Genomic DNA, 24398 nt, shown 5'->3' on the forward strand with positions numbered 1-24398 from the left:
GGCTCAGACGATAACACTGTTTTTTAGCCTGATCCATCTGGAGCTTCTCCTTCTGGAGTCTGGAGCTGCTTCCTGCTTCCTTAGCTAAGGAATGGGAATAAAAATTAGAATAATTCCATATACTGTAGTCTAAAATAAAAATCTGGATATTTTTTTCTGTGAAACCAATATTTTTATTTGCTAACTTTAATCAACGTCTGCGAGTATATAAATACAACCAGAGAAATGTTTATAACTGCGACGTTTCATCCATATCATATGTGCTTCAATTTACTCTGAACCTATAATCATAAGGCAAAACTGATGGGATGTGGCATATTTAGATTTCATCTGCATAAATTCCTTTCTTGAAGCCAGAAGGAATGAGTGTAACTTCCAGATAAATCTATATTAACAAACGCAGCAACGCAAGTGAAAATACCTGCAGACTGAAACTGACAGTTGTTGTCGGCTAATCTGGAAAACCTATTTATTTGCTTGTTATTTTTCAAGTGAATATAAAGTGCCTCTTTGCCGTGAATCACTTGCATAGCTCAGCCTTTTATCAGGCATCAGGCATGGAGTTTAGCTCCAGTTCAGCTGAACCTGTTTTTTGAAAGAGCAATCAGGTCCGGCTTATCAGCTTAGCCAAACCCACGCTAAGCTGAAGCTAAGCTAGTGAGAGCAAACAGCAACAGGGCCTTTGCTATCTGAGAATTTTCCAGCACTCCAAGAACATGTGCATCAGGTTAACTTTATGCAGTTAGAGATGAAGTCGTCGTTTACATCCATGCCTGCTGAGAGGAAAGAAAGAGCTCGCTAGCATCGAAACCAAACATCTTACGACTTTGTGAAAATGGATGTTGTAACAGAGAACCTGCAGATTGATGCAAACTGAAGACCTGTCAATTCAAACTTATTATTATTATTGCTATTTTTCACTCTTTTCTGTGCGCAACTGTTAAAAATTAGCATGTGGGCTACGATGTTCTTTGACGGCGATGTCCACATCAAATAAAATATATATCCATCAAATTAACATAGGTGCAGTTCAACTAAATATTAAACCTCTCTATTCTAGCATTGTTCATGCATTTATTTTTAATACCCTACTTCTTTTGCTGAGGCAGGGTATACTCCGGGCGCGACGCCAGTGCACCGCAGAGCCACATAGAAACAGACAAACACGCATGCATGTCATTGAAAAATAACACTTCGATGTAATTTTCAGTTTTAAAACTTGCTTTTTTGACGATTAAATGTCATCACTTTATTTGAATAAGGTGTTCTTGGAAATATTTGCTTCAAAAAGTCCCCTCCCAAAAATAATGGCTGAGGGTATTAAGGTAAAAAAAAGCATAAAAACAAGTTAGCCATGAGCTAACATGAAATGTGAGAGCACGTATTTACCTATTTGTGTGTTTCTACAATGATTCTGATTGACAGGAAGCTTGAATAACTCCCCTGACACCACAGACTGGCATTTCAAACGAGATCACTTCAGGGAAAATTGACAATGAAGTTGAGATGAGGGAATACCTGCTGCCGCTGAAACAAAAGGCATCACATCCAAATCACAAAATTTTATCAGCAGCGAACTTCCTTTGGAGATTTTCTCATTCTGCTCGCTTAGCGCGCTATCGCGAATTTTGTGAAGGCCCTGAGACGTCGTGACAAAAACTATGCAGTACCGGACGTAACCTGAAGGCACCTTCACGCGTCTGATGGAAGCCAACGCTTAAACCGTCTCCTTCTTTGTCTCGGAGTTCTGTCTGGCGGCAGATAACGAGTCAACCTACGGTCTTATCTGTTGTGTTTGACGTTTGTATCTTCGCAGCCGTCGTGCAAATATAACCCCTCGTCTCTCAGGTTTAACAACAGACACACCTCTTTGTCTGTCTCATCTTTCTTCGCCCTCCCTCGTCTGTCTCTCTTCCTCTTTTTTGCGACTCTTTTAAGATCAAGATATCTTTTTTCTCCCCACAGGTGTGTTTGTCTGTGTTGCCGTGTGTGTGTGTGTGTGTGTGTGTGTGTTTGTCTGCCTTTTTGTGGCCATCTCTATATATGAATGTGCCAATTTAATGCCTTGTCTTTCAGTCTGGATGGCTGCTTGTGTTTCTGTCCTCAAGTAGATTGAAAACAAATCAGTTTAGAGCCTTGAGTCAAGCCTCCGTGCATGTATGTGTGTGTGTGTGTGTCCATGCATGTATGTGCATGTGTGTGTGTGTGCGTGCACCTACCCCAGTGTGCGACTCAAAGGACAATTAGCATTGATGTTGTTGTCAACTTGAAGAAAGAGCATTAGAGCTTTTTAAACATCAGCTGTCTGCTGCAGTGCGCGCACGCACACACACACACGCACGCACGCACGCATGCACACACACACACACACACACACACACACAGACAAAGCAGGATGTGTGTTAACAGCAGTGTGGTTTCATGCATTTATAAAAGCTGTTTGTCTTTTTGTCAAGTAGCACCCCCTGCTATACCAAATTACTGTCTGTATGTGTGTGTGTGTGTGTGTGTGTGTGTGTATGTGTGTGTGTGTGTGTGTGTGTGTGTGTGTGTGTGTGTGCGTGCGTGTGTGTGTATGTGTGTTTGTGCGTGTGCATGTGCATTCAAGCATTTCATTCCAAAATCACCTTTCCTTGGCTTCAACACACAAACCAATACAATACCGACAGCGTAGCTACACACTCACAATCCCACACACAATGTGTTTCAGAACGGCGGATGAAAGCCTCCACGGTATAACTTTAAAATGTTAAGGAATGAAAACAGTGCTTAAAAACCAGCCAACGAGCTGCAGAAAGAAACCGGATGCCAAGAGTTAACGCACATTTGTGGTATAATTGCACCACTTTGCATTCATAGTTTCCATCTCATCTTTTCATTTCATTCCTGTGTCAAGTGCAGAGCTGATTTTTCTGCCTCTTCATCCAAGTGCATAAATCTGCTGACCTACACATTCTGCATCGTGCCCTGTTTGCTCTGCAGAGAAAAGAAAAGAGGAGTGGAGTCTGTATTATCTAACCAGGCACATTTCCCCTTTAGCTAAGGCCTTGTTGATTTCCTAAAAGTATCTTAGTGCTCAGAATCAAATCCTCTCTGCACCACGTAAGGCCGATACGAAACACAAGTCGGTCGGACAATCAAGCGAGCCGGTCTTGTTCGTCATTCGGTCAAGCAGACCGGGTTCGCTCCTGCAGCAGTCAGCGGGTATAAAAGCTTGTATGTCGCTCTGTCAATCGTTCGGCCAGTAAATGAATCAGTTTCCAAATCCATTCTTCATGCGCTGCCTCTCCCACAAACCTGTACCGGCCCCTTCTAAAGCCCTTTTGTCCTCCGGCCGTTAAGAGACATCCAGCTAATTGCAGCGATAAAGGGCTTAGCGAAGGGATCACTATATATTAGCAGTGCTTTGTGTATAGATACTAGTCCAGGTCCTAAGGATCCCTTACAGCTGTCAGAGAGATGGTGAATTAAAACTGCCGCGTTGTTAAGTGAAAGATGATATTTTAACTGCATAGATAACTTGAAGACGTGAAGCTCATTAGCAATTATAAATATTTCACAAAAAAAAAGTTACGTTTCTCTCAGAATTAGGGGGACTTGAATTTGTACGGTCTTTTCCAGTCTACCGACTCTGCAGAAGCCTTTCCAACAGGTGTCCATTCAGACGCAGATGGGCGCCATTCAAGGCATCTTGTTAAAAATACCTCACATTGACACGATTTCACGCAGACAGAGATCGAACCACCAACCGTGCTGAATGTGGACAACCTTACTTAGATTGAAATAAAGAAAAGCACACATTGTGAATGTATCGGCACATCCATGCGCACTCCGACATGGTTTAATAGGCGGGCCAGAGAGCGAGAACTGTTGAATGGATGTCAGATGAAAACTCCAGATTTTCAAGAAGTCTCATTTTCTGAATCTAAGACCGATGACCCAATGTTGTGCTCGCTCGAGAGCCGTGAAAGTGTTTAGGAGAACTAGGCTTTTTAAATTGTGGGATGGCCTTTTATAACCTGTTGTTTTCAGGGGTAAGAGTGATAAGAGATGGTTATTAAAGAAAATGTAGCCTAAAATAATTTTGGGTTCTAAAAATACTATCTTGCCTTTCTATTTTGTAGTTACGGGGATTCTACTCTACAGATATCGGGATAAATGTGGAACCTTTCCTCCAACACAAGAGAGACAGTAGGGCATCCCTAAGTCAGCCAAGAGATGTAATTGCATCCTGAGTTGACCTTAGAATCTCCTCCCAGTAGGACATGCCTAGAATACCAGGGAGGCATCCTTGGAGTATTCTGTCTAAATGCCCAAAACTGACCACCTTAGATGACTCCTCTTGATGCAACTCCCCTGGAGTGACTGAGCACCTCACTCTATGCTTAAGGGGCAAGGAGCGACACCCCGTGGAGTAAGCTCCTTTCTATCCAATGTATCTGGGATCTTGATCTTTCAGTCATTAAAGAGTAGAGTATAACTCTAGAGTATAACTAGAGTATAACTTATCCAAAGCTCTTGACCATAGGTGAGGGTGGGAATATAAATTGACCAGTCTGGTACCCGGAACTTGAGTCCCAGACCTTGAGGTACTAGAACCTCTTCTGCTTGGGACAGCGACTCAACTTTTACCTGGTGAGAGCAACCCACTCTTTTCCAACTGAAAACTAAATAACTACAATCTACTAGCGACTAAATACTAGCATAACCACTGTCGTGCTTATATCATAGGTCAAAGTCTGATTTAGGGATGGTTTCTTCAGTCTTCCTTGATTTAATATTTTCCCTGGCCACTAAATAGGTTGAAAGGGCAAACATAATAATTCCATCTATCTCAACACATTGTGATGAGCGGGCATGGTGCATTGTGAGGAATCTCATTCTTTGCCCTGGCCATTGGAAAATAAACCCTTTCCAGTCTGTTGCCGCGTCTTTCTCCACCTACACGTATATCGCCTCGGATGAACTGAAGAAGTTCAGGTCTGTTGTCTGGGGACTGTTGAAAGGCATTCTGTGTCGGCAATTGCTAAGTGAAGTGGAAGTAGACGGGGACGGTAAAGAAGAAGGTACACCATGAAAGTAAATTACAACATTTCATCACAAAAGAACTCCTGACAGGCACTGGAGCTCACAAAGAGATTGACTGTGGTGATGATGTCATCCTGACACAAATCCTCTAGCTCCTCCACAGACAGTGAATAATGGATCAACTCCTCAGACTCTATGACAGCATCCATGGAGAATTGACTGCAATATGTGGATATGGATATTATGAGTCACAGCTATAAGGCATGCTGTGGATTTAAATAAACTTCATGAACTAACTGAGGCTCCTCATTGTTGGGGATCTGTGGAGAAACTTTTAAATGTGCCACCTCATTACTTCGTCACAAGAGTTGAATCCCCAATGTGCTAATGTGTCAAAAGACATTGCCTTAATGGTTTGAAATGCAGAAAAAAATATAAATTATTTGAAGGAAAAAGTCCAAGGTTTTCATTTCAGCCCTCTGGACATTGACCATTGGCGAATTCTTGGCCATGTTTCCAAAAAAATTGACCAATGAACTTGCGTTTGCATGTTCACCCTGTGTCTTTGGGTTTCCTTCAGTTCTCCCCCTCACCACCAAAAATATTCAAACATTCCATTTTGGTGATTCAGAAATTCACTTTAGGAATGAAATATTGTTGTGATTGGTTGGCTGCCTTTCCATGTGGTCCTGCGAAGAACCAACAACTTGCCAGAAGTGAACCATGTGTGGAATAAGCTCCACACCCTACAAATGGTCACAATTCACAGGAAGTCATGATTCTTTTTCTCTACGCCTTAGAACAGCAGCGACACCATATTTATAATACATCTAAAAATAATATGACTTAAAATGTTCCATGATTTGGAGGTATCCCAAAGTTGACAGCTTCTTTGATACCTGTAATGTCCTCAAAAGGAACTTTTAAGTGTTGAACATGACAGCAGATCAGTGGAAAACTCTAACGAAATCTTCTTATGGGAAATAACAGGTTTACGTTGTTTCATGCTTTACAGGCTCCTTTGTTGGACTCCACTCTCTCGTATTTTTAAAGCGCAATAGATCACATTTATCTATCGTTAATGATTGCGTGCCTTCCAGACTGCTTCGTTTTATTTTGGAACCACTTTAATTCAACAGTTTTTCCAACTCTCTTGTGACGCTGTGCAGTCCAAATTGCATAAAGATGAGGAGTTTTGCTTTTCATTTACCTTGTTATTGCGGATGCGTGTTGGCGCATGCGAGTGTGTAAACTCGGGTTAAGGAACAATTAAACAGCTGTAATCCTGGAACGGAACTAAACTTGTTCTAGGTGAGGAATTAAAGGCAGACGCAGTCGCACACGACAGGATGGGAAGTAATGGAGAGAGGAGAAAACGCTGCTGTCTGACATGAAAATCAACTGGGCGTGACATGACCATTATATACACATACATACGCATATTCACCGATTAGATCCTGAGCAAATTAAAACATGACGCCACTGATGATCAGACATTCCCTGATCATCAGAAACGTGTGCGGCTCGTGGGATGTGATAAGACTTGGCTTTTTCTTTTGACATGCACCATCACATGGTGATAAACAAGCAAATCGTGCATGGCGCCTGCGATCACTATCAATTCCTTACATCAACACCATGAAACCACAAGAAGAACTTGGAGTCTCTGTCGGCGGTTCTGCGCATTTTATCCGTTGCAACTTCAAAAAGAAGCGAACATGATGGATAATTGTTCCGTTTCATGTAATCCCAATGCACTCAGCAGATCTATGTGACCTTTCAAGGTAAGTTTTAAGGAAACTTCCAGAAATAACCTGAGACAGGGTAATGCAACGCATTTACATCACCTCCCGAATCGATAACTGTGGGACGTCTGAGTTTCGATTGGATGATTTATCTCATTAATTAGGAAGCGTTTCAACCTTATTTATAGGCCGATATGATGAAATTGTATCCGATCATAACGATTGGAAAAGAACAGAAAAGGAATCAAATGAAAATGATTATCTAAAACGTACCAAATAAAGGTAAGCTCAACTTTAAGGACAATCAGACACCATAATGGCTTATTGATCCGCTGCGTTCTGGCTCCACACAACAGTCGTGATTAACTATAACATTTGTGTAATACCTTTATACTAAAGCCATTTAGTGTGCCCCTCTCAGTCACCCACACACCTGCAAACACTCATGATGTCAAGGTAATATGTTGAGTGCTCAATGACACTTGAATACAAGGAGCTGGAGATTAAGCCACTTTCGTGAGTCACAGTTTTTTCTTTTTTCCTCCGCAGACTAATTGCTAAAATGTAAAATGAAAGGACCTACAAGAAGTGTTCCAATATAAATACAAAGCAAGAGGTTACGTCTCATTATTCCACAAAAGACAACTGTAAAGTTTCGACGGTTTGTCTGTCGTCGCCTCTTAGATTTGTGTCTTCGCTAAAGGATGAGCATATTTCCCCCCACAAATTTCAGACTTGTTGTTGGACCAAGGTTCCTGCTTTAGGATTTATTTGTGGGGAAAAGGAAAAGTGAATCATGAGACCTTCTATCCATCACAGTTTGGAGACAGGCTTTCTAATTCAGCTCTAAAAAAAAACGCCATTGGCGTACTGTACGCAGTTCCCCTGTCGGATGTGGATTTCTAGTCACATTTCACGATGAGCCAACCTGATAGTGTTTTCACGACCTTCTTGGCTCTTTACACAATTTTATAGACAAGAATGTGTTGCCAGATCTCTGTATTTTACCAACCACAGTGAACAAAAATTTGCATAAATATGGAATTATTTTCTCAGCTACATTTCTTAAATTCTAGATTCAATCTCCGCAAGTCGCAAAAGCTTTTCATGCGTCATTTTGCGTTTTTCCATGAATCCTTTTTTGTTTTGCCATTTTTTTTCTTCCCTGTCACATTATTAGCTTATTCTAACAACCCGCCCTCCCTCGTCTTTTATTCTCCTGACTCCATCTCTCATCTATAGCAGGCTATTTAGTCCTCTCTCCCTCTCCGTCAGCTATAGTAGACCAGTTAACGGTAATTATGAGGTTCCTCGTTAATTAGCAAGGAGCACCCAGCTGTTTCAGCCCCACAAGACAAAAGGCCTTCAGCGCGCGCGCACACACACACACACACACACACACACACACACACACACACACACACTTAGACACGTTCACACACCTGGGGAGTTTTGGTAAAATGTCAGGGCTGTTCAGTTTGTAATTACAGGGAGATTTTCTACCTCTTTCAAAAAGCTGAGATAAACCACCTGACTAACACACACACACTCACACACACACACACACACACACACACACACACACACACACACAGGGCGCCAACACATTCAAGAACACACACTCCACTTTTAGAGGAAATCAATACTAAACCCTGTCTTTGGCAGACACACCACGTTAGAGGTGAAGTGGTAACAAGTAGCACCACTCAGGTTATATTACAAACACCAGGTTTGTAATATGTGATATGTATGAAAACAAACAATAATATTGGTAGTTTTAGTCCAAAAAGATCAAAATTTCTGATTTCATGATATATTTCAAGGGTGATTTCAAAATAAGAGCATGCTCTGCAGCATTCAGAGTCATTTATTTCCCTCTCGCCTGACGTTTTCTGGATTAGCATAATTCTGAAGAAAACAACAGTGGTGTTTCTGATTTCTAGAGGAGAGGCTGCTAAACGAGTAAAGTGTTCTGTATGAATCCACATCAAGATCTGCTTCATTCTCATTTGAACCAATCACCAGCCAACAGCCCAAAGCTTTGGGTTTCACGCGGTGCAACGCGAAATACAAAATTCATGCAGTGCTGCACAGTTAAATAAATCCTCCTACACAATGTGGTTCCGATAATCAAAATAAACAGATTATTCCTGGGGATTTTTTTGGAAGCATTAGCGTACCGGTGTAATCACCAATCATAATCAGTTACGTTGGAGACCATTGATGATTTGGAGCTACACTGCCAAAACCAAAATGAAGCAACCACGTGACTTTAACAGGACATCTCTACCTGTGTGCTTGTGTTCCTGTTTGCTGCTTTCTACATGCGTGCACGAGTCTGTCGGCGTGTTAAATGTGATCTTGGCAGGCTCCCGAAAGCCTGCTGAGCCGTGAAGAGGAGGTACGATTATAATTTGAGCTTCCCACTGTTTTCACCATGGTTACATCTGCACTTAGTACCTGCTACACCTATTTCCCTCAGTCGAGTTCGGTCATAACTCTTCACACCAAAGGGGGGACAGAGCGCAACACCCGGCGTCAATTTACATCCATCCAGACACAATTAGAGAGAGAACAGCTACAGGGATCAGAAAGCACACAAAGGCACCCCGTTTGACTCTCCTTTAGCCTTCACACTCACTTCTGTGGCATCATGGGGCGTTTAGAAGGCTTATTTGAAAGGTTGTTGAATATGCAGACAATGTTGGCATTCATAGAGACTTGTCCACTTTCTCAACAGCGGAAGCAAATTACTACAGTAATCCCTCGCTTGTTGGCGCTTCAAGATGCACGGCTTCACTACAACGCTGATTCTTAGAAGGTAGTCACGTGACACCGTCCATGAAACACAAAAGTGCTTTAAATAGTCAATAGGAGTATGGAAAAGGTATTACAGATAGAAGGTGGTTTAATATCAATATGGGGAGGGTTCATAAACATTTAAACTACCGTAAATAATAAAATACTTTGTTGCTATATCGTGGAATTTTGACTTTCACGGGTGGTCCTGGAACGCATGAACTGCGAGTAACAAGGGATTACAGTATATGTTTCAAAAAACTATTACGTAATAAAAAATAAAAAAGTTCTTGTCTCACTATCCTGAAGACCTGGATGTGGAAATGAAGTGTTAAAAGAAGCCAATACTTGTTCCAGAGAATTTTATCATCATATATTATTTCCAATGGTGGCGATGGATGGACGGACGGATCACGAACCCAAATAGCATTTTGTTAATAATCCATTAAATTAAATCCCTCGTCTCCCTCCGGCACCGGGATGAAAACATCAGGTTTTCCAAACCGTTTCTCAGAAGTCGGCAGCTCGAGCGGAGATAGTCGGCGGCTCACGCTCAGTTGACACCGTATCACGCTGCATTAAGCTGAGTGGATGCGCATCAGCAGCAATAAAACATTTCAAACACACACACACAAAAAAAAAACCCCACAAAAAAACAAGAAACAAAAAAACACCTGCAGTGTAAAATTAAATGTGACAGCTCGTTCTCGATACCCGCCACCTCCCAAGTTAAGTTCACACGCCGTTCAAGTGCTTCACATTAACTCTCATTATTCCTTCGTCTGCATTGTTGTTAGCATAGCTGTCGCTCATTCTGGGGGGTCCCTCCAGCTGGCGGGAGGCCGGCTTCTCTCCTCTTCATAATTTATGGTAATTTGCGTTTTAATTGGCATAAAGTAAGTTGACATTTTAGCATGAATCACCTCCTATTAATTAATTAAAAACAATAATGCCATTTTTCTTTAGTGTCCTGACATATCTCTCTCCTAATGGCCAATATCGGAGTTCGAAAGACAGTCTTTACTTTAAAATGTGAGTCTTATTTGACGATGCTGCTGTTTAAATGCAAATATAGTCTGGGATTTCCCATCATAAGCAGTTAGGATTTTTAACTATGGTCATTTATGGATCTATTTTTCATGTCGGTGCCACTTATTATGTTTCTGTTTATTTCATTCCTACTTCAAATGCAAATATCTGTCCTCACGCTGCCATTAAATCCAGCAAAGGTTTATAGTTGCGAATTAAAATTTTCCATTTGTTGTTTCCTGCGCTCTGCTCTGTAAATACGCAGCAGTGTCTGCACAAAAAGGCAAAACAGAGAGATAAAATTGCCCAGCAGCTCTATTTACGATAATGGTCCAGTCTTTTGACAAAACTTTGATAACAAGCGCAATTAATTGGTCTGCTGCATTGTGCAAAAGCAAATTAAAAAATTCAGAACTGCTCTATAAGTCTTGGAAATCCAGCCAACAGATGTTTCATCCTTGCTCATTTGCAGTTTGCCTCCAGCTTTTGTGTTCTAAAAGTCATAAGGAGTCGTAACCTTTTATAGTTTTGTGAGCTGAAAAGCGTGCAAGGAGCATGATGAAATTCCTGGCCAATTTTTTTGGCAAATTTTCATTTCATTTGCACCGGCTCAAACTAGCACATGCATTATTAATTCTTCCCTCCTGGTGTCAGGACAGGTCAGCAGGAACCTGATGTCCAATTCAAAGTTTAAAAGGAAGAAGAAAAAAAAATCTTCTTAGCATAAATAAAAGAATCCAACTGGGGGTTTTAATTACTTGGTTGCATCTTTAATCCACATAATCCACAATCTTCCACAATTTAATTAAATCCGATGACAGCTGACCCCGCATGTCTACTGTATGTTTAATTGAAAACACAAAATGACTTGTATGTATGTCTTTTTAAAGTTAAATACTGCATTAGCGTTTGAAGGACATGAGATTAGAATGGAAACCTCGGTGGCAGATATGTTCCCAGTCAGTTTGATTTAAAGCTGACAAATGACTGCATGATGTCTTTTCATCGTGACGTGTCCAACGATCCTCTGTCAAAAGGATTGGAGTTCTTTTATTGCTCCGCTTCTTTTCATTTTCATCTGAGAAACTCATTTAAGATCAGCCTCCACCCAAAATACCTCTTGCTTTTTTTTTGTTTGCCTGAGGACACGTGGAAAATTACCCCCAGAATATTGCAGCAGTGAGATGAAGACTCCAGCTTTGAGGGACCAGACAGTGCCCATGGTGCAAGACTTTTCTTCATGCCTTTCTGTGATTGTTAAATTATAAAAGAAAAACGGAATTCAATTCATCGTTAGATGATGATTATGTGTTGCTTGTATGTCTTTTGAGCTCAAATGACCTTCCTCCAGTAATTTGCATAACTTGCCATCTTGATAAGACATGTGATTATCCTGCTGGTCATGTTGGGGTACTGCAGTTTGGGATCAGAGTGCTGTGAACTTCATTTCTCACCCTTAATCTTTGCTGGTCCGCTTAATAATACAAGTTGGTTGTGATCTGTTGCACCGCCAGAAAATATTTCAAGACCTTGAGTTTAAGTTTAAATTGAAGAACTTTCATGAATGAGGCTCCTGGTTTGAGTACCAGACGGAGAAAAACAACCCTATCATCAACAAATTTTTACAGCAGACTTTCTGAAATATCAAACAATGCAAGGTTATAAAAAAAATAGTTTTTTGCTTCATCTTTTTCTCTACTAGGGTCACTGAAAATTCAAGATGTGCAGTAAAATAGGTGGCAAATATGCTCCAGAGAGACTAATTCGTCCAATGAGTGGAGATGACAGAATGGGAGTATGCATATTGTGGTGTCACATTTGGTTGTGTTGTGAAGCACCTGCTTTCCATCCAATCCGGTGACCCCGGATGAGAGAGAGGTAGGGGGGAGGGACCAGACAGTAAAATAGAGGGTTGGGGGGGTGGAGGTCGGAGGGTGTAACAAACAGACGGTCGGTGTCAAAGATCGAAACGTTTACCGCTGTCCGCTGCAGCGCCCTGCCGGGTTTTCATCTGCGAGCCGGACAAAGGCAGCACGGCCTCACCTCTGGGACGTGTCCCTGAATGCAACCCTTCATTTCCCCTCCACATCAGACAAAAGCGCATTTATGCACGCCGGCGACTTCAAAAAGCAAACACTATTATGATCCTATGAATTCATCTTCACCTCTTTTATGCTTACATTTGCTTTCTACTTCTCTGTCTCTACTTTTAAGGTTTATATGTGTGATTTTTTCCTTTTTTTTCCCACTAACACAAACACATTAGCTTCTATTTCGGCTGTCTTTGTCTCGTTCCCTGCCTGCCCTGAAGAGGTGTCCTGGTTTTTTTTTTGGGGGGGGGAACGCTGGTGGCCATCCAAGCATGAAAGCTCTTGAAAACAGCAATCTCAGTGAAGACTTACACTAAATAATGGTGTAAAAATAGGACTCTGGGACTTTCTTTGCAATTGCTTGACTGTCTCCGGAGCAATATTACCACAGACTACAAAAGGACCGGTTCTCTTTCACTTATGTTCTTCAAAGACGTCCCAGAATGAACCGGAGGATGCCGTATTGGGATCCATCGTTTGCCAGAGTTATAAGTGAGACGGCAGTCTGTGTTTAATGAAAAATTGGAAGGAAGAGAGAGGAGAGAGGAGAGGAAGAGAAAGAGATGTTAACTAACCAGGTGACAGCGGTACCCTCCAGCTGTGAACTGAGCGCACCCCGAAACAGCCTGACAGAACCTGTTGAGGAAATGAATCTTCTCTGGGAACGAAGCATGCGAGCATACACACACATACACACACACACACACATGCACACAAACACACACATGCAATGACCGACTCCCATGATGCAAGAGCCAGTCAGGAGATGCATCACCTGCAGAGCTCTGAGAGGAGGAGGAGACGGGAGCATTAACTAATTAGCACCAAAAGACAATAGATGATCCTCGCAAGCGCCACACAAGGAAACGAGCTGGTGAGAATGTGTGTGTGTGTGTAAAGATACGAGGTGCCTGCCACGTCTGCCGACAGCCATGTTTCTATGGGTTTGGGTCACATGGGCATACCTGTCATCAGACACCGGGTCTGAACAGCAAACACACAAAAACACCCACCGCCGCCGCCGCCGCCGTGTCTCGCTCCTCCATCCGTTCCACCAGAAACACCGTTATATTTTTAGATGGAAAAACAAAAACATTGCAGAAAGAAAAGAAAAAAAAAGCCTATTTCGCATTCATAAAGCCGACCATAATACTTTATAAACCGTGGTTTCAGAAATACATTAATTTTAATCGCGTCGCTCTAATCCTCAAATTGACGATAATTGAAACTGTTGAGGAAAGTTAAGATATTCCCTCTGACAGCAGAGGCGTTGGCGGGGTTCACGCAGGGGTCACACGTTTGGCAAGCTGAGTCATTGCATTACCTTCACGCATGTGGACATGTAAGTGTGTGTATGTGTTTAGAGAGCTGTCATAAATATTTAGACCAGAAGGGCGCCGACCTCAGGCCAGAATGTTCGCTCTTCCCATGCAAATCTGCAATTACAGCCAACATGTGTACCACATGGTTGTACTTCAGAGAGTTGCCCTGTATGGGGGCAACATCGCAATATGCAAATGTTGTAAATGTCACATGGTGAGATGTTCGCTGTCGAGCGAGCCTCAAGCGTTTTGGCCCAAACTTGTCAAGGATGACGTGTTCTGGGTAGAAAAAGAAACGGGACTCGTTCGCACGACGCGTCAACGTGAGACGAGACGGAACTGCCTCCGTCCTGATTCGACGAAGCTGTCTTTATTATTCTGTGGTTTCTATGGCGACACAGTAAGAAGGTTCTGGATTTGAACCCGCCTGTTTGGCGTCCTCCTCCAGTCTGAGTTGGTTAGAAACACACCGATGTGGCTTTAAAGTGAGTTTAAGCACGAATGTGAGCAGGATGTAACCTTGTGATGAGCTGCCCACTCATCCTGATTGATAGAGCTGCGTGTTGGAATGTGTTCAGATAATATTGTTTAATGTAGTGTCATGTAGTAGAACCCGAGTCATTGGTTTGGTAGTGACAGTAGAGACAAATTCCTTTACACTGGACCAATATTTTATACTTATGTCCTTTGTCCTGTCCTCTCTGCCACCACATTACCTGGAGAGGATGACTGGACGCAGCGTACGTAGACGTGTTTGGGCCGGCGGGATCGCCACCAGAAGCTCCTAGCGAGGCGTTCCATGTCTGTATTTTCTTGTCAATGTTTTTTTTTTTTGCAGCGTTTTGGATGTTTCGGGACTTCGGCCTTCGGGTGATGGACTCGCTGCCACCGGACAGTGACAAACCGAAAGGCGTGAGGACAGGCTACAGGCCAAAAAACGTTGCGTGTTTGCTTTGTTCTCTGTCTGGTGACGGAACAGAGCCGACAGCAGCAGCAGGTGTTTGACGTACTCGTCCTCTAAAATCATCCAAAACCCTGCAATGTGTCGTCATCGTGCTCAAAGTACATGCAAAGGATTTTTTTTTTTTATTGTATAAGACACTAAGCTAACTTTGGTTACGTAATTTGCTTCTTTAGCGTTAGTTTTTGTTGCACATGACTTCGCTTTACGCGCACATGTGCATCGGTCATTCATCGCTAAAAGATGCCATACCGCAAAGTTCGAATGTGTTTTCACTTTTTGGACCGTCACTACGGTAACGGCATTGTTCGAAAAAGAGGGAATAAAAAAAAATTAAAAATTGATAACCACAAGACACGTCTGAGTGAAATAATATATCACAACCGGAGCGAGGAAGCGGTAAGTATTAAACACACAAAGATAAAGACAGTGAGAGCTTCTTGAACAGTACGGATTCTCGGTTAAAAAAAAAAAATTAAAAAATTGACTTAACGAGAGTTAAATTACTAGAACAAATCATATTCTGGACGTTTTCAGTGGGGGCGGCACATCATTAGTGATGTCATTAATCAATGATTTATATCACATTCATGAATAAAGACTATCACACTGCTTGGAACGCCATTTAATCTACGGTGTTCATACGTCTGTGAAGGGACGCACGCGTGCTCCGCCGCTTCATTAGAAATCGTGATTACCCGTCCCGAGGTAAAGGCGCAATAAAAAGATATTCATGTGTAATTAGAAGTGCCTGTGTTTTGGTTGGAGGTTTTAAACATCTGCTGGAGAAGTGGGTGGGAAAGTAGGGGAAGGGGGGTTAAGCCTTTTGGTAGGCTCTGCAAGTTTAATCCTGAAGGAAAATGCCGTAACGCTACGCAGAAATCATTTCCTACCAATTAACGGCGTTGCTGCAACCCGCAAATTAGAGGGTGTAATTACCGAGGCTCTACTATTATTGTCCTTGGAGCCATTTGTTGGCTTCAGGATGAAGGAAAACCACAAATGCGGTCTCGTTTGTTTTCCCGCCCCCCTAACTATCAGGAGGAACCTACAGAACAAGGTGTCGCAGAAACTGGCAACCAAACCACTGAAATGAGTACGAATCGAACGCGACGGGATTGGCGCCAGATTCGTTCAACGTAGTCCATCTACCTCTATGGTTGCCATGACATCTGTGTCATTTAGGAGCTTTTTTGAGAACCTTTTCTGTATGGTATTCCTTGCGTCCAATCAGATCCCGCGCTCCGATTATTTGCGTCTCCGTTGGGTTCTTTTAGTCTCTGCGTGACTTTCGGGTCAGATGCTATATGTATTTTCCCCCAGGGAGCCCAGGGTCATTATGGGTATCAGTTTCCTCCTCAAGGATAATTTGACAGGGACAGTCTCCGGCCGTCACCGGGGAGCCGACCTTTGACCTAAAATGTGGTCATCCATCTCTATATGAGGATTCCCATCTGCGGGCTTTAGCCTAGATTTTATCCCACATGAGCCAACTCCTCCTTTACTGACCGCAATGTGTGTGTGTGTGTGTGTATGTGTGTGTGTGTGTGTGTGTGTGTGTGTGTGTGTCTGTATAAGAGAGCGTCATGCTAAAGGTCTGTAATCTTCAGGAACTTTCCAACAATCCCCTTCTGACTGATGGAAATCGGCTCCTTTCCCCAGTTTTCCAGGTCTTTAATCCAACTTTTATTCCATATCTGCGTCACTCCCATCCTGATTTAAGTAAATGTGTTTATTGTGCATATGTTCATTTAGCAGAGCTGTGCTTGAAAAAAAAAAAAAAAAAAAAAAAAAAATATATATATATATATATATATATATATATATCAGTTTTAGTTGCTGAATCCATCGGAGACATTAGGGGAGTAATTCCATGAATTCCATCATTCCTTGGAGTTCTCCCTTTCCAGCACTCTCCCTGATGCTGATGGCTCCAGCGGGAGAATGGTGTGTCTTTGCACTTAATTATGATGAATTATGATCATGCTTATTACACTCGTGACACCAGTCTGTAAACGCACATTTGCACCAGTTCTCCAGAGGAAAAACAAGCAATTTTATATAAAAAGGCTGTTATTGATCCGCCGGGGCCCTGGAAACAGCTGGCACAAAACACCCGGAGAGCCAAATTTTCTTTTAGCTCATATTTGTGCAGGGAAAACCATCAATTCTTCCAATTTAACAGGGTTTTCTAGAACTTTTGAATTGAAAATGCTTAGTTGGATTTGTTTCTCCGGCGAAAACACCCATGTGGAGGTAAACCAGCGCCGTTGGAAAGGAGGAAACGTACATGAGATGGAGGAGGGAGTAGGGATCTGATGGAGGACTGGGAAGAGGAAAAGATGGCAGATGTGAGGAAGACAATAGACAATGGAAGAAAGAAGGATTCTGGGTGGAGGAGGATGAAGAATGGGAGTGGAACAACCGGACATTTGGGTAAAAACGAGGCTCGGAGGACACGAAAGAGTGAAAAAGTTCCAAATCGGTCGGATAAAATAACGTCTGATACGTGTTAAATAAGACGTCGCACATTTGGAGGATGAACTAAATAGGATGTACAGTAATCCCTCCATACTAGCGGTTAACGCGTTCCAGGACCACCCGCAAAAAAGGAAATTCCGCGATATAGCGACAAATTATTAATTTCATTATATACGTTAATTTATGAACCATGTTTACACTGTTTAAAGCGCTTTTAGGTGTTTTCTTAATACACGGAAGTGCCCTGCATTTCGTGAGTCTCGGAACGCAGCGCACTTTCCGATGCTGTCAGCCAATAGAATGCGGGCACGGTATCACGTGACTACCAACTAAAAATCTGTGATGTAGTGAAGTTGTGAATCTTGAATCGCGAATACGCGAGAGATTACTGTAAAAGATAAATCAAGAGTTTGATGTCACGCCAGGGTTAAAGGTCAAGGACATTTAACCTTTCTTTCCTAGTCCAACCTCTCCAGTCGTCCTGGGCATCTTCATGAGTTGACCTGTCCAAGGTGGACCCCCACCTCCACCCCACCCCATTCGCGTCCTGCAGATGGATATATGTCATTTTATATTTTATCAAACCTTATTATGAGTGGAACCTCCAGCGACGCCTGACAGCGGAGAACGATGACCAAAACCCTCAATGCCCGTATTAATGCCCGACATCCCTCGGTGATTGATAATCAGCATCGCAGGTGGAGACGACGGCGATCAATCTCCAATCCGGTGATCGGTTACTAAACCTGGCTGTGGGGGGGGGTTAGACAGGCTGTCTAATCCAACACTGATGACCAGCATTAAATTATTAGAAGCTACCAGAGGATGAGTGATAAATTTCAATTTAGCCTCGTTGCGAGAACAAAGCGCTGCGTTTCCATGGCTCGTCAATATAAATTAAATTGGTTATTTTTGGCCCATCTGGGTAATTACTCGGTCACATTCTGGAGACTAACCCTGCCCACCCCCAAACCCCCTCAGCAGAACCTGTTAGCATTCCTCACCCCACTGTTGACCGCAGACAGATTACCTGGCTGTCGGATTAATAATTACTCAGAGATGATTGATCAGTGTCGGCTCGATGATCTATGAGTTTCCTCTCGGAGGCGGCGCTGAAAAGAATCTCAAGCAGAGATTTTTTTTAAATATATTTATTTATTTTATGAAGGTGCAGGTTGCGCCGCTCTCATTTTGATTCTGACACGCAGCCCAGAATACATTTCGAGGCCCAGGAGACGGGAGAAGAATGTGTGTGTGGGTTTCTTTCTTGCGTGTACGATTTAGTATGTTTGGCGAGCAAAATGAAGCCTCTGGAGTCACGGGACAAATCTGACAGACGAAGAAGAGGAGGAGGAGGAGGAGGAGGAGAGATGAGAGGAAAAACAGAAGAGCGAAGGGAGGAGGTGATGATGGAATGGATGGAGGTGTGAGGAGAGAGGATGAGGAGGAATTAAGGGAGGAAAGGGGAGCTTCTTTTGGAATAAAGTTCAATTTGTCCAAGAGGAGCGACAGGAGGCGGGTCCAGAGGAGGCTTCGATCAGGAATCCATCCCTTCTTCATGGAGAAGGACTTTGGCGACTGGTTTTCGACGTTAGAATGAATTTTCCAGCCTGTTTTTAAAAACTTCAACCTCCAGAATATGAAGATTTCATCTAATCACACTTTTATTTATCGGTTTAGTCAGGTTTTAAAACTTTTATTTGCCCCCAGCCTCTATTATAATGAAAATCTGCATTTAACTATTCTTCAGCTGCCCCATTGGAGTTTCAGGAGTTTGAAATTGTGAACAGTTTTACTCCCCTCCCCCCCGGGGAAAAATCCCACGGATCTTGTCTTTTTTTTTTTGTCAGGAGACAATCCACAGATCATGATTTCTCATCTGTCCATCAGAGCAAACCTCAAGACGAGATCCTTCTCCTTCTTCTCCTTCTTCTCCTTCTTCTTCTTCTTCTTCTTCTTCTTCTTCTTTTCCTGAACTTGTAACTCCTGTCCTGTGACAGCGTAAAACCATCTGGATGCCCCCCCCCCTACCCCCACTCCCCGAGTCGATTTCTTTCATCACGGGTGATCCAGAGGATTTCTGCTCAGTCAGCCTCCGCATGATCGCCCTTCACCGGAGCATCACGTCGTCGCCGTGACGATGACAAATGGTTTTCTCGATCGCCTCCGGAGCACTTCTTTTCACGAGTTTCAACCCCTCGGCGTCCGGATGGCCCGAACCTCAACCCCACCTGTGAGTCGTCTGACTCCAACCTCTCTGGGTCTTCTTCCTCCTCTCCAGGTTCGGCCAATCGGTTTCCAGGTGTCTCACCTGACGCGGCAGTGGGCGGGATCACGGCGAGAGTAAAAAATAACAACAAAAAAAAAAAAAACGACCGGGAAACAAAGACAGCAGGAGAGAGTGGGCTATGCTGTGAATATTTTAACATTTTATTTCTATCCAAACGGAAGGGGGGGGGGGGGGTGAAGCAAATGAGTGATGGATGGGAGGGAGGGAGGGAGGGAGGAAGAGTGTGTGAGAGACAGAGGGAAACACCACCGTTAAATTATACGGCATCTTTTTGACTGATATACTGCAGAGAATGAATACATCGGCACGGTGATGGGAATTTAGGAATAAAATGCTGTGCAAGGGCCCGGGCCTCATCACTATAAACAACTATCACACACACACACACACACACACACACACACACACACACACACACACACACACACACACACACACACACACACACACACACACACACACACACACACACACACACACACACACACACACACACACACACACACACACACACTGGTATAAGCAGCTCACGTTCACTGCCACAGCCCAAGAGCTACCGCAAGAATATTTATTGGCTACCAGCTCAATGGCTGTATTGAAGAGGAGGATGAGGAGGAAGAGCGAGAGAGAGAGGAAGGGTGAGAGAGAGGGGGGGGGGGGGTGAGAGAGAGGGAGGTGGGGGGGGGGGGTGATGCAAGCATTAAATAGGAAAAGAGGGAAAGAGGCTGTTGCTGGTCCCATCCCTCTCTCCTTCTTTCCTTCATCCTCCCTCTGAGCCAATTTCTGTTTCTCCTCCGCAACGCTCCATACATCCAGGCGCGCGCACGTGCGCGCGAGCCCGCGCACTTCTCTTTCCCTCCCTCACACACACACACACACACACACACACACACACACACACACACACACACACACACACACACACACACACACACACACACACACACGCGTAGAAAGAGGAGAAGGAGAAGCAACATCTTCTTTTTGACCGCAGTGGGGGGGTCGGGGGTGGGGGGTGGGGGGTCGGGGGTCGGGGGTGGGGGTTGGGGGTGGGGGGTGGGGGGTAAACTCCAGTCATACCCCACTGAAAATACCACGCGCGTGCGTGAGTGGGGGCATTTAAGTCACTGCGCGTCAAAGCGCACCACCATGGTTTGTGTGTGTGTGTGCGCGCGCATGTGTGTGTGTGTGTGCGCGCGCATGTGTGTGTGTGCGCGCATGTGTGTGTGTGTGCGTGTGTGTGTGTGCGCGCGCGCGTGTCGCATCCCCTTACCTTGCGCGCGCGAGGAGAGCGAGCAGAGAAGTAGACTCCACAGAAAACAGCGCATCGCCGCCGCTCCGTCCGTCATCCTCCCGTTCGTCCCCCTCTTCTTCTTCTTCATCATCATCATCTTCATCATCATCATCATCATCATCCCCCTCCTCTCCGTCGTCCCCCTCTTCATCCTCCTCTCGCGGGCCGACGACAGGTGCGCCAGGCAGCGTTCCGCGCCGCTGTGAGTGAGACGACGAGCATCAACGCATCTCCCGCGATCCGAGCGTGAGCCCTCTGAGCTCTCACCGGGCCGCATGCTGCTTCACATCCAGGGAACGGGGGGAACGAGGGGTGAGGGGGGGGGACAGAGAGGGAGAGAGAGAGAGAGAGAGAGAGATAGAGGGGCGACGCGTGCGTTTTCTTTGCCTCCTCCTTCTAACGCAGACTAGAGAGATCCCTCATATCCCCAAAAAAACCCAGTCCACATCCACGGATGCGCAGGAGGCGCACAGGTTGTGTTTAAATCCACTCTCCGCCGGGTTTTAGTCACACTTCTTCCTCAAAATCTCTCTTATTCCGTCCCGTCAGAGAAGAGAGAGAGAGAGAGAGAGAGCTGCACAGCCACTCTTCCTCCGGGCTGCATCCCTCTTTCCTTTCCAGAGGCTCTCCTGCCTTGATAAGCGTCTCCTCCCGTGTGGTTTTTCTTTTCTTTTTTTTTTTGGAACAGTACGCGCCTCCCGTTCCTCCGTTTCACGCGTCTTTCTGAAATCACCCCCACTTCCTCCTCCTTCTCCTTCTCCTCAGCTTTGCTTGTGCCCCCCCTCCTCCTCCTCCTCCTCCTCCTCCTCCTCCTCCTCCTCTCGATGTCTCAGAAATTGGGAAAAGGGATATCTGTCCTGTAATTCTTCTTCTCTGGCCGGATTTACACCTCCTTCTTCCTCGCGTCTCCCCAGACTCCTGCAGTCCGTCAAGCCTCCTTCCTCTTCTCCTTCTTCCTCTCACAGCCTCCCCAGCATCTTTTACCCCTCCTGAAAGAGGAGAAATTAATCACTCTCCAATCAATTTACTTATTCTTTTTCTCTCTCAGAAGCATCATCATCATCATCATCACTCATCCCTTTCCACCTCCTTACCAAAAACCGGATCTGGCGCGTCCTTCTTTATTTTTTTTAGTTCCCTCTGAAGTCCGACGAGGAAACGATCGAATGACAATCAGTCTTGTTGTCAGAAACCAGGAGAGACGTGTCTCTTCTCCTCCTCCTCCCCTCTCTCTCTCTCTGCTCGGTACACTTCCACCGGTGTTGTGGCTGTGGCGCGTCTCCTCCTGGTTCTCTCTCCCCCGCCGGTTTACGGAGATGCTGCCTTCAAGTGCGCCTCGTAAGGTCCCGCTCCCATCCGTGCGCGCCTTGCTCCAAAATAATCGACTTTGTGGAATTGTTTCTCCATCAAGGATATCCGTTAATCATCAACGTCAAGCTGTGTGGAGTAGAATCCCGGATTGATTGTGAAAAGGGGGGTTGGAATCCCGGGATATTCCTTCCAGAAAATCTTTAAAAAAAAAAAACAGAGAAAAAAAAAGTAGAAAATTTCAATTGTTTCCGGATTCTATCTGGAAATAAACGTTAGGAGCGCGACGTGAGGGGTTGTTAGCTGCTCCCACTGGTGTCACAGACTAACCAATAATGACTTACTCCATCAACCCCCCCCCCCCCAACTCCACCTGCGTTCTGAAGTGAAATCAATACGGAGGAAGACTTTGGTGGCGCACGATGAGACTTTAGTGTATCTAGTGGAAGTGACATGGTTGAGTTCTTGACGGCCTCTAATTGATTTCCAAGCCAATAACTGTGTAAGCTTAGGGTTCAGCTGTAGCCTATACACTCACCATGACATGTCCACGGTGTGTGTGTGTGTGTGTGTGTGTGTGTGTGAGGGGGTTAGAACACCAACAAATGATGATCAGCCGATTAATAATAAATATGACTCTTCAAATATTCATCCAATGCGTAAATCTGCGCTTTAACTTGTTGAACCAAGTCTTTAACTTGTTGAATTTTTAATGACGAACCAGGAAATTTCCAGGAATCAAACCGTTTTGGCCGAGTTGCGCTTGTTGCGTCACGCTGGGTTGGTGTGACGTAATAGGAGGTTCAGGTCACCAGCTGATGTTTGGACGCGTTTTTAAAAGCGCAAAAGCAGCTCTAGAATCTCATCTCATTCTCAGTCTCTTACCTTCAAGGGGGCATCAGTCGGACCACGTTTGGACTCCGGTCCTCGATCTTGAAGTCATCGGAGCTCAGAAAGCTGGAAGTTATATGGAAGTTTTAAATAATGTCATCCGCTTTGAGCTTTAATGACTTTTTAACTGCGACGACATCTCTGAATATGAAATAATAGAGAACAAGGTCACTGCCGGAGACGCGAATAACGAATCGACCTGTCAAAGAATCCTTTAATTACGTCCCATTGTTATTGTATTTTCTAAATGTTGTTTGTCTTAAATAGTGTTCAATCAATAAAGTTGATGCGCGCGCACACACACACACACACACACACACACGCACACACACACACACAGACACACACACACGCACACGCACTAACAGGTGTCGTTTTCCAAAAAAGGAAATCATTAAATTTAAGAGAAACCGACACAAATTAAAGTCAGGAGGTTTTCAGGAAGGAATCTACGGGAGCCTGAAGGAAGAAAAAAAAAACAAAAAAAAAAACAAAAACACAAACCAGTTTTTCATTTTGTGTATTTTTTATTTCTGTTTTGTTTGAAATCAGTTTAGTGGATTTTTGGAAAAACGCGCTAAAATCACCACAGGTGTGGCTTTATAAGCGCTCCTGTTTGAGGGTTCATGAGAATAGGTGTGTTCCCACTCTCTGTGTGTGTGCGTGTTTGTGTGTGTGTGTGTGTGTGTGCTCTCACACACACACCCTTAAAGCCCTCTTCTGCCATCTACAGGCTCATTTTCTCTCGCTTCGTCTCCCTCATCAGTGAAGCCAGTGTTAATCAGGCCGGCATTGTCTGCATACTCAACGCGCCGCTCGTAGGTGCGCTCGATGTGCGCACCGTCTCGTCTGCATGTAGTGAACTTCAGGCGTCTCCACTCCTCTGCGCGGGGCGACGCACCGGCTGCACGTCTGCGTGTTTGCTTGCAAAAAAAAATAAAAAAATAAAAAATAAAAATCAATAAAGCATGTGTGAGGCCGGAGTCCCGAGATAGAAAGAGAAAGAGAGACCAAAGAAAAAAAGAAACAAGTCAGGGAAAAGAAGGAGGAAAAGAGGAGATGATGGAGGGAGGGAGGGTGTGATGGAGGAGATATAGAAGAGGAAATCAGCAAGGGGAGCAGAGAGAGAGGAAGGGATTAAAAAAAGAAAATGACACAGA

At 44.1% G+C, this 24398-nt stretch overlaps 1 protein-coding gene and 1 long non-coding RNA gene across 3 annotated transcripts in view; one reads left to right on the plus strand and one right to left on the minus strand.

Moving 5' to 3' along the window:
• Nucleotides 1-21316, minus strand: part of LOC137606956 (CUB and sushi domain-containing protein 3-like) — a 255437-nt gene extending 234121 nt beyond the window's left edge. The window contains exon 1 of the mRNA XM_068332318.1: nucleotides 21019-21316. Coding sequence (XP_068188419.1) covers nucleotides 21019-21316 — 298 coding nt within the window. The remainder of the gene's footprint in view (nucleotides 1-21018) is intronic.
• Nucleotides 1-24398, plus strand: part of LOC137606957 (uncharacterized) — a 289217-nt gene that overhangs the window by 246574 nt on the left and 18245 nt on the right. The window lies entirely within an intron of this gene.

This window comes from Antennarius striatus, chromosome 14 (genome assembly GCF_040054535.1).
Source record: "Antennarius striatus isolate MH-2024 chromosome 14, ASM4005453v1, whole genome shotgun sequence".
Taxonomy (NCBI): Eukaryota; Metazoa; Chordata; class Actinopteri; order Lophiiformes; family Antennariidae; genus Antennarius; species Antennarius striatus.